At 33.6% G+C, this 16,989-nt stretch overlaps 1 protein-coding gene across 1 annotated transcript in view; it reads left to right on the forward strand.

Moving 5' to 3' along the window:
- The window catches only part of LOC115876415 (lachesin-like), a 234,423-nt gene extending 218,017 nt beyond the window's left edge, over positions 1 to 16,406 (forward strand). The window contains exons 7-8 of the mRNA XM_030892194.1: positions 5,697 to 5,867; positions 15,689 to 16,406. Of these exons, the coding sequence (XP_030748054.1) occupies positions 5,697 to 5,867; positions 15,689 to 15,990 (473 nt within the window). The 3' untranslated portion in view covers positions 15,991 to 16,406. The remainder of the gene's footprint in view (positions 1 to 5,696; positions 5,868 to 15,688) is intronic.
- The last annotated feature ends 583 nt before the right edge of the window (positions 16,407 to 16,989 follow it).

The raw sequence follows: 16,989 nt of genomic DNA on the forward strand, positions 1-16,989 counted from the left end.
GGAACGAAGCAACCAATATGCACGTAAATAAGACTTGAAGGTGCACAGAGGGTCATGGCTTTGAGGGTCTGCTCGGCGTATCGGACAAGTTCAACTGAGGCAGCCTTGGTGATATCGGGTCTGGTGCCCCTGCATCTTCTCTCAAGAGAAAGAGAACGACTCTTTCTCAAGGGTAAAGTACAAACCAGGGCAAGCAGAGAGATGGAGAGAAACCGCTCAGTGCAGCAGTTGCAGGCAGAATGGGAAGTATCGCAAAAAGGAAGATGGACATATAAGCTCATCCCAAATATAAATATGTGGATTAAAAGAAAGCATGGAGAGGTAAACTTCTATCTTATTCAAATATCGAGTGGTCACGGAAATTTTGGGAGTTACCTGTGTAAAATTGGAAAGAGGGAAGTCGCGGAATGGCGATACAGTGCTGAACCCAATGATACTCCAGAACACACAATGTTTGCTTGTCCAAGATGGGAACAGGAAAGATGTGAGGCCCGCACATGACTATTGATGGTAATATCTCCGCAGATACCTTCTTAAAATCGGTAACACAAAGAAGAGAAAACTTTGAAGCCATCTCAAAACTGGCCCAGAATATACTAGAGGCAAAATACAGCGAAGAGCAGGGGTAATGAAACAAACAGAACAGTCCGGCGTCTACTTGAGGAGATGCGTCCAGCGGGTCCAGGTAGACGTGGCAGGAGCGAGGGGGTGATGTTTAGTGGGTAGTGTCCTCCAGGCAGCTTAAAACTTCATATATCATTAGAATAGCTCTTGATCGACTAAAATTCGACACTAAAACAAACCTTTTTTGAGAACTTTGCAAATAACATCATGTACTGTATTGTAACTAAGAATGTACGCCGGCCGGCTGTATGTCAGAAACTAAATTGCTAATTAAAATAGTTTACTTATAGCCACCAAAATCCGCGTGTTTTTAGAAGGGGATCTTTTTCTTATGATTCTAAATAATTTTTAAGGTGCTAACCAGGTGGAGGAAACTCCCATTTGAATTTTGGAAACACGGTGGAGTTTCTGCCAGTATAGAGGGATAGATGGCGCTGCGTCGAAATTTCATCTAAAGTCCCTTCCTTTCCATCTATATGAATTATTTTCAAGTTTTTCAGACTTCGCTTTCTTGTGAATGGCACTACCACGGTTTTCTCTAAATTGGTGCTAAGCCCGACAGTTCTGCATCCTGCATCATCTCTCAGCGATGCGGAGTCCTCTTTGGATAATATCACACAAGGTGTTACCCGCGTTTAGGATCCTGTACTATATCGGCGACTTTCCCCTATATCAACAAACAAATACAAAACATAAAATACTGTTTCTGGTTTTAATTCTGCGAAACAATATTTTACTAATTATGCAAAATGTTCAAATCAAAATTAAGTGTAAATGTTTACCAGCCAAGTTATTAATCGTAATTACTTAATTTAAAACTAATAAATATGGATTGGCATATTCAGCCATTTATGCGAATCTATTATTATATCTAATATTTGAATATATAATCAAAATTCGAATAAACTATTCTGTTTCCTGAATTTATTACTGGTTAACTACCGATCTAATTACATATGCTCTAGACTAGTAAATCTGTATAATCGTACGCCATACACAGCGATAAAATTTGTTATGTTCAATTTGCAAGTGAGCATATTATTGATGTTAATAATTATGTATGCATTGCGATAAAAATATAAAATACGTATACACCTGACCTAACAATTCAACGCCATCAGATATTTAAATATATTCGTTAAAATAGATGCAGCTAAATTGAGTGTTTTATGATTTGTGAAAAATTATTTCAGTATTTTATAGAGACGCGTATTGATCCGAATATATTTATGGAAAAAACAAATGGTTTTAATAAAAATGCATCTACATAAATATTTATATTAGAGATGAGCAGAAAATCGCAAACTGCGATTTAATCGCAGCGATTGTAAATTCGCAATCGCAACCTGTGATTCCTTTCCATAGCAAACTGCGACTTGCGATTGAAACATATATCTGCCGATTTTGGATTTTTAGGCAACCAATATTACACCAGTTGCGATTTGCAATCGCAGTGGGCACGCGAACGAAGAGCTGCGAACGAAAATCACAGCATTGCGATTTTCGTTCGCACCGGCGTTGCATCGACACGGCACTGAGAAGCCGAACGATGAGCTGCGAACGAAAATCGCAATATTGCGATTCTCGTACGCCCGGCCGGCGGCGGCGCGTCTTCAACACGGCAGTGGACAGGCGAACGAGGAGCTGAACGAAAATCGCAGCTCATCCCAGCATTGCGATTGCGATTTTCGTTGGCACCGGCGCGGCATCGGGAGTGGGCACGCCAACGAAGAGCGGCGATTGCGATTTTCGTTCGCAGCTCCCAATACATCGGCCTAGACTAGATCGCAAAATCACATTCGCAATCAGGGCCCCGTAATTTTTATGAAGCGTTGGAAAATAGGCTTATATATGTTTATATACCGCATAATATATATAATTTATTAGTTTTAAATTTTGATAATAGTTTCAGATTTATAATATAATTATGGATTGAGAAGGTTAAAAAATTCTTGTTTTCGGTTATGACTAATTATAGTTACAGTTGCTCCCAGGTAATGATTCAGGTAAAATGATTCATAAGGACAGTTTTGGATTCAAATTATAAAAAATTATCTATTTTTATCCTTTATTGACTAGAAGATATAGAACACGGAAAAGAAACAGCCCTTTTTATTTATTATATTTTGTTATATATTATATTATTATAAACATTTTTATAACAATCCATAATATAATATAATTTTCTGAATATACTAACAGTTGTGAATCGGCTGCTATGTTAATTTAAATACATCCTTTACAATCAGTTTTATCATTTTAGAGAAATTGTAAATATAATAAAATGTGATATTGTCCTTTTATTTATCTAAAAGTTCGAAAGTTTGCACTTGCACTGGACGGGCCGTATCAAAGCCGTCGGCGTCGGCTTCTTTTGAGTTACATATAAAGAAAATGTTTTTAAAAGAAAACAAGATAAAATAAACAGTTTTTTTTTCTAGTTATCTGAATTAAGGTTGGCGGCAACCTTTTTTATAATAAATTTTTCGTTAGTATACCTACTGTCTAAAAGCACATTCGAATATTTTGAACATTTTATGTATTTTTAATTTCCCTTTTAAATTTATTCGGTCTGTTCTAATCAAAAATGTTTAAAAAAAAGAAACTAAGTTATTTGTGGATTTTTTTTTTGGTAAGTAATTGATGTAAATTTTAAGTGCAATATGTGTGCAGCAAAAATATCATAAAAAACACGCACTACAAATTTTAAAAGGCACATAGCATCGAAACACCCAACAGTTTCTTAAAAAAAAATTATTCCGCTATTTATTCTGTTTTTTATTAGAAATTTTGGGATTGAGCTTCCCAGATTACAGCGTACCAATTTAAAAATATCAAAATCGCAATCGCAGGTTACAGTCGCAGCGATTTATAAATCACAATCGCAGTTTCAATTGCGATTGGAAAATCGCAGTTTTGCTCATCTCTAATTTATATAATTAATTAAATTCATATTTATTTTTGTACAATACATCATTTCATTTGTTTTGAGAATTGTAAAAAATTGCTAAATAGAAACGTTTTAGATAAAGTTAAGACACAATTTAAAACTGTTTTGGAGTATACAGAGTGCTTCGAAGGAGTGTGACGGTTATAAAATATAGTGGAGTGCCCAGAGAGTTTTACCTCGGAATTCAATTACTGTGAATGTATTAATGTTAAACCTTCTGTATTGTGTTTTATAGATAAAATACTAAAATATTTACTCATTTTTTTTTCGTTGCTTTTAATTTTTTATTTTAGTAATTTTAGTAAATTCTTAATTATTTCCTTCTTAATATTTTGATTTTTTTAATTCTTTTTCTAAGTAAATTTATTAAAATAAATAAATCTAATGCAAAAGCTATACCTATTCTGCTTATATTCTAATCATTGACATTTTGATTGAAATCGAATTATACAGTGTGGCGCGTTATATACGACGCGGTTTTTGCAAGGAGAACAAAAGTTTGTATTGAAGTGAAATTTTGTGAGCTTATGTAAGTCAATTTAAAGCATTTTCTAAAATTATGTATAGTTCTACAGGGTGTCCCCAAAAAAAGTTACACATCAAAGTTATGTTTTTTGTAATGGAACACCCTATATATTAATTGATTTTTGTATAGTTTTTGAAATACATTCACCGGCACGAAAAATGGGCACCTTAAAACTTTGATATATTTTAAAGGTTAATATATTTTATTTTAATGGGCCAATTTTGATGATTTTTTAAGTAGTGTGTTGTCAAATTATTTGACTTCTTAGTATCTTTTTCTAAATTAAAAATGAAATTCCCGATCTGTTAATTATACGAGGGAAAACAAAATGTTGATATTTTTGATGAAAGTTTAAAACACCCTGTGAAATATATTAAAACAGCCAGAAATTTAAAAATTATTTTATCATCTAGATACATCCTTTCGCGATGGTTTGTTTTTTGGTTCATCTCATTAGCTTTATTTTTATTGGAAATATTCGGTTTTAAAAAAGGCACTAACATTTTTCGTAATTTTTACATTAAGACCATGCCTTTGCTTTTGGGCCTAGTCAACACATCTAGTAAGTTCTGGTCCCGAAGCAGGCCTTCTTGACATAAGATTTGCTTTATTTAATCTTCTACTTGTAGTCCGTTAGTTAATATGTACGGTTCTTAAGTGCAATTCATTATCAATTTGAAAAGCTGGCAAACGGCGGTTTCTTAGCGATAAACTTACAATAAGTCGATCGTCTCGATTAGAAGCTTTCATACGAAGGTTCCTGGACGTCTATATTGACGTCCTCATGGACGTAGTCTTAATTCAAATACCATTTAATATACCTACTCTATGGTATTAAGGTATTTTTTGAACCAGAATTTTATAGCAAATTCACTAAACTCGAATAAATAAATGATATATATTTGACTCACCCTGTATATCTATAAAAATATTTATGAAATGTCAACTACTATTAAACATATATTTTGTAAAAGGTTTGGAGTGAAAATCTCAAATAGGAATCCTGATACAGAGCTTTTCCGGAAAACGGAGCCATCTTGTATGTATGCATTTGTATATGTGTATGTTTATTTAAATATTGAAGTGAAAGCAACGAATTTAAATAGGTAAACTTTGTAATATATCTTATTAACAATACAATGCAAAAAGTTTTATAAAAATTCGTTCACAGTAAATGAATTCCGAGGTTTGTATCTCATTCGAACAAATTAATTTTTAAACTAGATAGTCTAGCATCTTTATGTCACACTGATTATTAGAATCCCTTATTTGGCGTTTAGGCTATAAAACTTTTTTAAAAGGGAGTTTTTTTCCTCCAAAAAATGTATAAAATTTTTTCAAAACATTGTTTGATATCAATATTCATTAAATTTTACAGAGAATTGAAGTATGTAATAAAAAATAGGCATAATTCCGAAAGTGCTGCCATAATGAAAATATTTTTATAATATAGATCTCATGATGTACAAGAAATTTCCGATCTAGATGTTGTAATAATTCTTTAGAAACTACTTATTTCTTAGTAAGCTCAGCCTTATTTACACAAGATTTAGGTTACCATTAAAATACGCAATTAATAAGATAATCTTGTTTCAGAAGAGATGGTAATATCAAGTAATAAGTACGACGTTCAGACTGTTAGCAAATCATCATTTGAAGTAAAAATGACAGTTATAGTTAGAAACCTTCAAAAAGAAGACATAGGATCTTACAGGTGTATAGCCAAAAACTCACTTGGAGATGTGGAAAGTAATATTAGATTATACGGTAAGTGTATCGCCTTTTATAGTTATTCGAGTATTACCATCAAATACTTTATTGCATGTTGAAATATATTTAGTACTGAGAATTCTCGGTTCTTTTGAGGCATCTAAAAAAAATTAATTCTCAGTTGTTTCGGTACTTTCGGGACTCGGTAACAATGATTAAAAAACATTTTTTGTTACATGCGAAAGTCCATTGATACTTTCTAGTGGTCGAAATCAAACTGTTTTAAATAAAGAGTAATGCGATTTCTTACCGTTCTCACTTCTAAAGTTCCTTTAATGTTTGTTAGTAATTATTGAAGTTTAAATATGTTATCTTGTTATTTCGCATAATGTTGCAAAATGTATTACTAAATTAGGCATGTTTAATTGAAAATGTTTTTTTTTTTAATTTAGTTAAACTGATTTATATTGTTGCTTGTATTCATTAGTGTTGATATTATTTCCATTTTAAAAATTTAATATTATTTTCATTTTAAACTCAATTTGTCGATTTTACTGTGGACACCCATCCCTTGCTTTCTCATTGTTGAACTACACCTAATTAATTAATTCAGTTTATATTGTTTGATGTAAAATTTTAGTTACATATGTTTTTTTTGTTTGTTTTTTCTCTTCGCTTGTGTTTATTTGTGTTCATCTTAATTTACTCATGACTGATTACTTAATAATTTGATATTATTTTCATTTCAACAAATTCTGATTGATGGACTGTGCTATGTTTGAATAAAAAGTAGTAAGTACCGAAAAAAAACCAGGAAATCCCGGTTCCTAAGAGGCACGGAAATGAAATTCCCGTTTCCGAAAAACAGCTCCGGTTCTGAAAATCCTACTACCAACACAATCAAAATGAATGAAAATCCCTTACATACCAACTTAAGATTAACAAAAATAAAAACGGAATTCGCCCAATTAATAATTTCTAAGGAATACTTAAAATTTTCTAAATACTAGATGTTTTTTAAGTAAGTACCGTTTTGGAATTAAAAAAAACGTGCAAAGATATCGCAATAATTTTATTTTTACATGAAAGCCTGTACCTTAATCTACTTTTCTACATAATTTCCGTGAATATTGAGGCACTTGTCATAACGTGGCACCAGTTTTTCAATACCCTCCTCATAAAATTCTGCCGCCTGACTGGTTAACCACTGTATCACAACTGTTTTGACTTCGTTATCGTCTTGAAGACGCTGACCGCCCAGGTGTTTCTTCAAGTGCAAGAATAAATGGTAGTCACTGGGCGCCAGATCAGGGCTGTATGGAGGATGATCTAGAGTTTCCCATTTAAAAGATTTGATGAGATCTTTGGTCCGATTAGCCACATGTGGACGGACATTATCATGCAGCAAAACAATACCCTTACTCAACTTGCCACGTCTTTTGTTTTGGATTGCACGGCGCAGATTGTTCAATGTCTCACAATAAGATGCTGCCTTGATTGTCTCATTACGAGGCAGAAACTCCACTAGCAATACTCCTTTTCTGTCCCAAAAAACTGCACATGATTCTCCGGGCAGAAATTGTTTGCTTAAACTTCACTGTTTTGGGTGATGATGAATGTCGCCATTCCATGGACTGTTGTTTCGATTCTGGTGTTTCGTAGGCCACCCATGTTTCGTCACCAGTAACAATTTTGTCTAAAAAATCTTCACCTTCATTGTGGTACTGCTCAAGGAAAGTCAATGCACTGCCTAAACGTTGGGTTTTGTGCAAATCCATCAACATTTTCGGAACCCAACGTGAACACAATTTCCGGTAATTCAAGTTCTCGGTCACAATGCGATACAAAACACTACGAGAACATTGAGGAAAGTAGTCGCACAATGATGAAATTGTAAAGCGTCTGTTTTCTTTCACCTCTTTGTCCACTTTCTGCACCGAATCTTCATTAACGACCGAAGGACGCCCACTCCGTTCTTCATCATGCACATTTGTGCGGCCATCTTTAAATGCTCTCACCCTTTTCCTTACCATTCCATCACTCATAATGGTTTGTCCGTAAACTTCACAGATCTCACGATGAATATCGATCGGTTTTACGCCTTTAGCACTAAGAAATCGTATGACAGCCCGTACTTCACAATCGGCGGGGCTCACGATTGTCGGAGGCATCTTAAACACTCAATAAACAACGTATACAATGAAGAATCAGACTGTACTGGCGTCTGTGCATAGACAAGAGATGCAGGTAACCAGCGCGCATGCGCGGAACGCCGACCGTAGCGCTGCGGCGGCGGAATCGCAAAACGGTACTTACTTAAAAAACATGCCTCGTAGTATCAACTTGTCTCAGAATCAGCATAAAACATATTATACTTATATTATATAAATAATGATGACGTAGGTAACGCTTGCCCAATGTATTTAATAGTAAAAACATATTATTTTCGAAATCAGTACTGCGGCCTTACTACTAAGTCACTAATAAAATAGTTGATAGTGAAGAAATAGGTAGAGAGTTGATAGTAATCTTTAATTTAAAACGTCTTGTTGCTGCAATAATGCAAAATTATGACCGACAACCTCGATCTATTTGCGGTTAGAATCAATATGTATCTCTACCACTCCCGGAAATACATAAATATAATAGTTCGAACTATACACTTAGATATATGCTGTGGTTGACATAATTTTATTATTTACGAATCTGATATTGTATCTAGCGATTTGAGTTAGTAGTGTTAGTTATACACTTCCCCAATAAATTAACGCACCACAAAAAAATAACCAAAAGTTTAAGTTAAGTTTTTGTCAAAACCACTTATCCGATTTGGACGATTTTTTTTTGAATGATAGGTTATTCTTTCCACAATGTTGCTATACTAACTGTATTTTGATAGGAACCCTTTTTATACTAATACCGGGTGTAGCAATTATAACGTGTTTTTTTAATAAAATTTGTGACACCCTGTAGAGTTGCTCAGTTATAGTATCAAGTTAAAATTGAAATCACATTTTAGCCTTATCTTTTTTTTACATTTTGTTTCTTTATTTACTCCATTATCTTCCTTATTACACGAGAAACAACATTTTATAGGATGACATGATTTAATACTGGTTTTAATTAACATTTTTCCATTTTACTCACTAAACTAAGTAGCAGGCTATGTAAAAACACGGATTACCAGTAAATGTCAAATAGAGATGCTAGTTTCTGTGCAAACTTGTAGACCATTAGTATCTCTGAGCTGAGTTTGAAGGGTCCGAGTCTTTACGAAACGTTTTCTTAATGTTGAGAGTTTTAAAAAACGTTCCTGAATCGGATTGGTTCTTCGATTCCTGCCTTGTCCCGGCCTGCGACAATTACTCCCAGTATCTCTATACCGTTGTATAACTCGTGAAATGGTCGAGTGAGTTACATTAAATCGTTCACCAATTCTTCGGTAGCTCCAACCTTCCTCAGAACATTCTTTGCCAGTAAGATTTCTTGTTTCACGTGCACGTTGCATATTTTTGATATAATAAAAGGACGAAAACGACTGACACTGACAACAAGCATCTCTATTTGACATTTACTGGTAATCCGTGTTTTCCATAGCCTGCTACTTACTTTAGTGAGTAAAATGGAAAAATGTTAATTAAAACCAATATTAAATCATGTCATCCTATAAAATGTTGTTTCTCGTGTAATAAGGAAGATAATGGAGTAAATAAAAAAACAAAATGTAAAAAAAAGATAAGGCTAAAATGTGATTTCAATTTCAACTTGATACTATAACTGAGCAACTCTACAGGGTGTCACAAATTTTATTAAAAAAACACGTTATAATTGCTACACCCGGTATTAGTATAAAAAGGGTTCCTATCAAAATACCGTTAGTATAGCAACATTGTGGAAAGAATAACCTATCATTCAAAAAAAAATCGTCCAAATCGGATAAGTGGTTTTGACAAAAACTTAACTTAAACTTTTGGTTATTTTTTTGTGGTGCGTTAATTTATTGGGGAAGTGTATTTTTCTTTAATATAATATTTTTTTTTTGTAATTTCTCATATTTTCATTTTTCATCTGAAATAAATTTCTCATTAATGATTTAACAATATTTTACATTTATTTGGAATATTTTTTAGTCAAGTTGAAGTTGAAATTATAATATTTATTTTTGAAGATTTGGGTATTACGAAAAATCAACTAATTAAGTATATAAACGGAATGTTATAATTAGTATTGCGTTTTGCAAAGTATAAATAAAATGTTTTTGATGTGCAACTGCACTATATTTTTGTCTAATTATTATCAATTATTATAATATTGGATGTAAAATTATTATCGTGTCCTATAATGTATAGTGGCAGCATTTTAAGGAGCCAAGAGCGTCATCAATATTTTGTAGATGAACGCCTCTCCGCATTAGACAGTGCCGCGCGAAATAATTCGAAATTATTATAGCGTTAGAGCGCTTGCACACACACCGGCAAAATCGGTGCCGGAGCCAGCTCCGGCTTTGCACACGGTTGCGGCACTGATTTTGCCGGCGTGTGTGAAAGCGCTCTTAAGGTTGTCGCCCACTAGAACGCGGCGCGGCGCGGCGCTGTGAAGAGATTTTTTTCCGGCTGCGAAGGGACTGCGCCCACTATAGCGCGCTTTTGAAACGCGGCAACGCTATTTAGTTATAGTCGAAGTGTTTTTTACTTACTGTAGTTTAGTTTTTAAAGCAATGAGTTCAAGTACGGACGAAAGCGTATTTTTTGTGCTCTTCTAACAGAGGAAGAGGAAGAGGGGGTGAGGAAAAGTTTGGACTCATACGATTAACAAAAAAAGAAAGAAGTTTGGAGAATTTTACCATCTTTTTCCAGATTTAATAAAAGACAAAATCATTTTTTTCAGTATTACAAAATATAAAGGAAACATTTTACGCACTCCTCAATTGAGGGTTTTAGAAGAAAAAACACCGGGTATATCTACTCATCATATTTTTTCAGAAGAGACAAATTACTAATATTTTTGATAATTCTTATTTATTCTGATGTGTATATTAGTTATGTGGTCAAAAAAACCCTGATCTTTTTTATATATTTAGGTAATTAGAATTTAAAAATTGGAGATTGTCACTTTTGTTAAAAAGTGGAGATTGCCAGTTTTGCCTCTACACCCCTCAATTATATTAAATCTTTGATAGAAAGGCATTTCGTCCATCTGTCTCTAGTGAGGGAAGACTAAAAAAAATATCATATTCCTTTATGAAAATCGATTTGCCTAATTTACCTTTAAAAATACAATTCTGCCATTGATACATATCACTAGTTCCTAGTCAAAAAGCCAACTGAAAAGACTCGAATGCAAAATTATTTCCCTTGTGAGTACGCACACTGCACGCGCCGAAACGCGGGAGACGGAAAAAAGTTGCTAGAGAAGTCTTCCGACTTCTTGACGGAAATCCCGCGGCGCGCTTCTGCGCTGCGCGCTCTAATGTGCGTTGGTCCATTTAAATACATGGCAAGCAGACAAAAGAAATTTCCACATGGCGCCGCGCCGCGTCGCGCCGCGGTCTAGTGGGCGACAACCTTTAGAGCGCTCTCACACATACCAGCAAAATCGGTGCCGGTGCCGGTCCTGCAATCGATTGCAATATAAACGAATTAGCTCCTTCACATATACTCCGATCCGGTAAAATAGTCGTCGTCCGGCAAATACAATAGGATTAAATGCAATTGTCGGAACGTGTGCAAAGCCGGCGCCGGCTCCGGCACCGATTTTGCCGGTGTATGTGCAAGCGCTCTTAAAATAAAAATATCCATGCTTGGGGTCATATTTCTATCGACCGTTCTATCGAATCGCAAGCAATGTTCGGTTGCTATGCAGTCGCGTCACTGAGGACGCTCCTGGATCCTTCTTAAAATTAGTTCATACGCGCCCACTCTAGCAAACATATTTTTATAAAATCATCAAGAAATGTTTAGTAAATATAAGATATTTTATATAAATTCTGGTATAACTAAAAATACGAATTGTTCCCAGCAACACAACAACACAACAATCTTAACTTTTAAAATGTCTCCTAAATTTACTTTTTATTAATTACTATTCTAGTTGCGATCTGTATAGAGAAATAAATATCACTACTTGTATCAAAATATGTATTACACCATCTGCAAAAATAAACCCTAAATAGTATCTCGGAGAAAATTGGGTATGCCTTCTTTTTTAAAGATACGCCAAGTCAAAGGAGCATTCGATATCACTATAGAGGATATCTGCTATTTTATTCAAGAATCTGCCTCGTTTTGCAAATGCCGTCTTTACAGTTTACCGCCTTTTTATGCCTTTTTATTACGTGCTTATACTAAGATTGAATTCTTTGGGGATCTCAGTAACACATACTATAAAGATAGAGGAAATTTGAAAAGAATCTTACTGGCCTTGTTTTAGAACAATAAATATTTAAGAATGGCTGTTCTCGGGACGATATGTTTCGAAAACTTTTAGATTTCAAAAATAGGAAAATTATTTTGCAGGAAATTGAAATGTAACTTTACGCATTAAAAGGAAAATACGTATTTGTTTTCTGTTTTTGAAAGAAGTGACGCAGAGTCAAGTGGAAGCATTGTCATCCAGCATGATACAAAGAAAACAAGGTATTATCGATAGCGGCTCCAGTTTCGATCAAGTTGGGAAATATAAGCTGTGACGTCATACGCCATACAAAAAAATATCCATATTGTTCAATTGCCACTATTAATTAATAATTTATTTTTTTAAAAGGGCCGATTAAATTTATATCTCCGAAACTAAAGCTTCAAAAAAAGTCATACTATACTAGAAATTCATTTACCCAGTAGTAGTTATAAAAAGCATTTTTGGTAAACTCTCTCTCAAATAGTTTCTGAAAAAAAAATAATTTTTTTAAAAGGGCCGATTAAATTTATATCTCCGAAACTAAAGCTTCAAAAAAAGTCATACTATACCAGAAATTCATTTACCCAGTAGTAGTTATAAAAAGCATTTTTGGTAAACTCTATCTCAAATAGTTTCTCAAAAAAAAAAAAAAAATTTTTTTAAAAGGTCCGATTAAATTTATATCTCCGAAACTAAAGCTTCAAAAAAAGTCATACTATACAAGAAATTCATTTACCCAGTAGTAGTTATAAAAAGCATGTTTGGTTTGGTTTGGTCATACTATACTATAAATTCATTTACCAGTATTAAAATATATAGATTACTACTACTTAAACATAGATTATATTATAAGAAGATTATACTTTAATATAATATGGCACAATAGATAGATAGATAGACTTCTATCTATCTAAGATAGACCAGTGTAGTAAAAAAAATGTTCACGACCTCCTATTTCCGTAATTTGTAAGGTGGCGACAAAATCTTCTGAAACATCAAAGAATGCTGAGATCGTTTATTTTTATTTTTACCAGTATTTCTTTACAGTATATAACAATTTATTATAATGCCCTTGTCCTCAACACTAGTTTACACACATAATGTCTCTAATCATTTATCCTTGGTGACGTAGATGCAGACAATCATTTCGGCCAAATGAAAGGTTAATTTTATCTTAGTCGTATTTGTTTTGGGACTTCTAGTAGGTATCCGGTGCACTGGAAATTATTCTGAAAGCTCGTAGGGGTTCAGACTAAGGCGTCATAAAAGAGTCTAAGGGACCTATAGGTAATCCGTTTTCGTATATCACAGGCGTCCTCAGAATATTTTAAAACACGGCGGTACGATCTGTGCGGTTTAATTTTGACGGTACGATCTGTGATTGTCACAGCTGCCGCTAGATGGCGTAGAGCGTCTAGCACTCTCGCCATTGTAGTACGTTTTGTACTCAAATGCTATTCTCTGCTTTTCGTTGGTCAGATTGAGGGTTACAGCAAAGTCGGCCTGACGATGGAGAAAAATCTCCGAAACCGGTCGTCGAATGGCTGTTCCCTTCGGTCTGATGAACTTAATGCGGAGAATAAGCATATATATATATATATATATATAATATATATATATATATATATATATATATATATATATATATATATATATATATATATATATAGAGTTTTTTGGTCCCCCTTTCCGCTACTCGTATTTTGTTTATTTATATCACGGGGGTGTCACTTGTATGGGAAAACAGGCAACAGTCAAATTTAAAAGTGCCAGGACCAACGACAAAGAAAGCAACATCTGCCAGGCATTGGCTTTCTTTGTCACTCACATTGCTTAAATCATGATACCGCGGCCATTTTGTCAACAAAGAAGCTGGCCGGGCTGTCCTGCTGTCCTGGCAAGTGATTTAAAACAATTTTGCTTTTTTACGATATTAAATTACCATTTGGATGTATTTAATGCGATTATTCAGTTAACTGGTAAGTCAGAAATTACACACAAATACTTTATTCGTAAATACAACTAAGATGTAAACGTATTTTTGTATTTTTAGATTTCAACTCTTGCAAAGACCCGCCGATAGAACTTGCCTGGCAGCGTACCTGTTTAACTAAACGTATTATTTCCTGATAATAATATCAAAACACGTAAGTACCTCTATAATTTATGATGACAAATGATTTTGATTATGTTTTATGTTATTTAAATACTTTCTAACCTCAAATAATAGTAAGATCCTTGTTTATATCGCACAGCCCGTTCAAAACTGTATTGTCTTCAAAAAATGTTTACAAAACAAACAATTATTACAAAAACAATGTCCTTTTAATCTGATTTATACCTCAGAAGGATGCCAGTAAAATTTTATTAAATCAACATTATATTATTTGGCCATTAATATCCAAAAAGGAGCATATTGCCTTAACTTAAATTTTCTTTTACTTCTCCTGACAATGTTCTCTATATTCTCTATTTTGAGTTAGTAAACTTTTGAACGGGATGTGCGATATATAAAATACATAATATATCCAAGGGTATGATCTGATAAAAGTATTTTTTGATGCATTTTTTGGTTGTGTATGCACGTTGGCTTGGTTTATGTTTTATTCAGCTTATATTTATTTGGAATAACAGTTTTTTTTGCCTTTGGAATGGCATGCATTGAGGCTAGATAGTGTTTCATTAGATCATTAAAGGAATTTAAATTAGCATATATTTTTTGTCATATTAGTGTGTTATCATGATACAGGTAGTTGTATCATAGTGCCTTATGCATGTTATTTACCTATTATATACTTATGTAATGTATTATCAGTAAATAGATGATAACATACTACTAAAATGTCTTTTTAATAGTATGTTTATCTTTCCAATTCACTAGTTATTTGCAAAATGTATTTTGAACTAATTTAAGTCATTAATTTTTCATCTTTCTTTTTCAGGTTCCCGGATATTCTTTTTCATTGTTAAAAAAAATATATATATATTTCAATATTATTGTAATATAAATCGCAGCTCTAAAAAATAAATGATATTGTTTACTAATGTGTAATTTATTTACTATGAATTTTCTCTGAAAATAATAAGTCTTTAATAATATCATTGATTTGCTGTGTAAAGTTAATAGACATATTTTTTAATACATTAAATTATATTAAAGTAATAAAAAATATGTTTATTAACTTTAAATAGTAAGTCAGTGATACTTATAAAAATATTTTTTTTTAAATTTCCCCTCTTTTAAGCCCCGCCCCTCCAATTCCCCTCAATTTAGCTAGTACTGCCAGGCGACACCAGGTGGCGTCTGTTTCCATTTTTTAACATGAAGTTAGCATTTCTTTAATGTACCTATTCTCTGATTTATATATACCCTACCTAAGCCTTCTTAGCTCCATCTACGGTAACGTGGATGAAGCAAGCATATTTTAAAATAGTTTTATTATTGGTAGTAGTACTGCCTAACTATAATTTTATCTTTACAGAAATACCAGGCCCGACCCGAATTTACAGCGATCTCTCGCCTGACGAAGAGGACTACAACGACCAGTTAGGTTCCGCCGAACGGGATCAAGAAGAAGAATTTTCTAACAGCGTACTAGAGAAAAGCCGCTCCATAGTTCCCTCTAGCAGTGAGCCGCCTCGAAAAGGTACTCACTCTTCTATAAGAAGCAATCACGTAGCGGGGAGCGACGACTCAGCGAGCGCATCTCGAACGACAAACGTCAGAGAGTTCGTCATAGCTTGGCTTACGTTTGCGCTAAGTGCCGGTGTAATGGCGGTATGATTTCTCTGTGAGTAAATTTTATAGTACGACAATAACGAGAAGCATTTATGCGTTTATAAAATATGTAACGACGTTCGATGTATAAGGGCTGTGTTTGTACCCCGCTAATTCCAGTTCGGGTATTTAGTTTTTTATATATATATATATATATATATTGTAGTTTAGAAAGATTTACCGTCATATACGTTCAATTTCTGTTAAGCTCCGCGCGCATTGAAGGGGCATCGGCGCGAGCGAGCGGCGCGACCGACATGACCGGTCGGAAAGTCGATTGTAGCCGCGCACTGGAGTCGCACGATCGACGGTCGAGAGTACGTCACCAGCATAACTTTGAGCATAGACGAGGAGAAGTTTATTCAAATTTAGTCAACTTCATTCGGCATTTCAAAAAATTATAAAGTATTATTACTTTTTATATTTTTATGCAACTTTTTATATTGTATGCTTATTTTTATACTTTTATGAGGGAAATTAATATTATTTAGATCTTAACCAAATACACATTAATATATTTAGATCTTAACAAACCACATAAAATTAGTGAAATAGAGTGGGATTGAAATAGAAAGAAATTGATGGGGATAAAATATACTCCATGACCCTTAGCTTAACCGATTTTAACAAATTTGGTATCATTCAAAAGGGTAATCTTTGTTTTAAGTTAGTAGTAAATAAAACGAAACTTGTGTTTACATTTTGTTTAATGATTGACGTTTCGACCAATTTTAATTCGGTCTTCTTCAGAATCTATAATATACGTATAAATAATTTTCTACGTTTTAAAACCAAGATTTTAAAAACTTAAAATATAATAAAAAAAAGTCAAAGAAAATTGAAAAAAGAAAAAATATAAATAGTTTTTTAGTACCGTATTATCGAAAAGGAACGGCATCATCGATGGCCATGAAATGAAGGTCGGTGCCATTTTAAATGTAAATTTATATATATAGGAAATGTCATCAATCGTCATTTCCCATCCAACTGGACGCCGTTTTTTCT

This window comes from Sitophilus oryzae, unplaced genomic scaffold (genome assembly GCF_002938485.1).
Source record: "Sitophilus oryzae breed Bouriz unplaced genomic scaffold, Soryzae_2.0 scaffold_1436_pilon_pilon, whole genome shotgun sequence".
In the NCBI taxonomy this organism is placed as follows: domain Eukaryota; kingdom Metazoa; phylum Arthropoda; class Insecta; order Coleoptera; family Curculionidae; genus Sitophilus; species Sitophilus oryzae.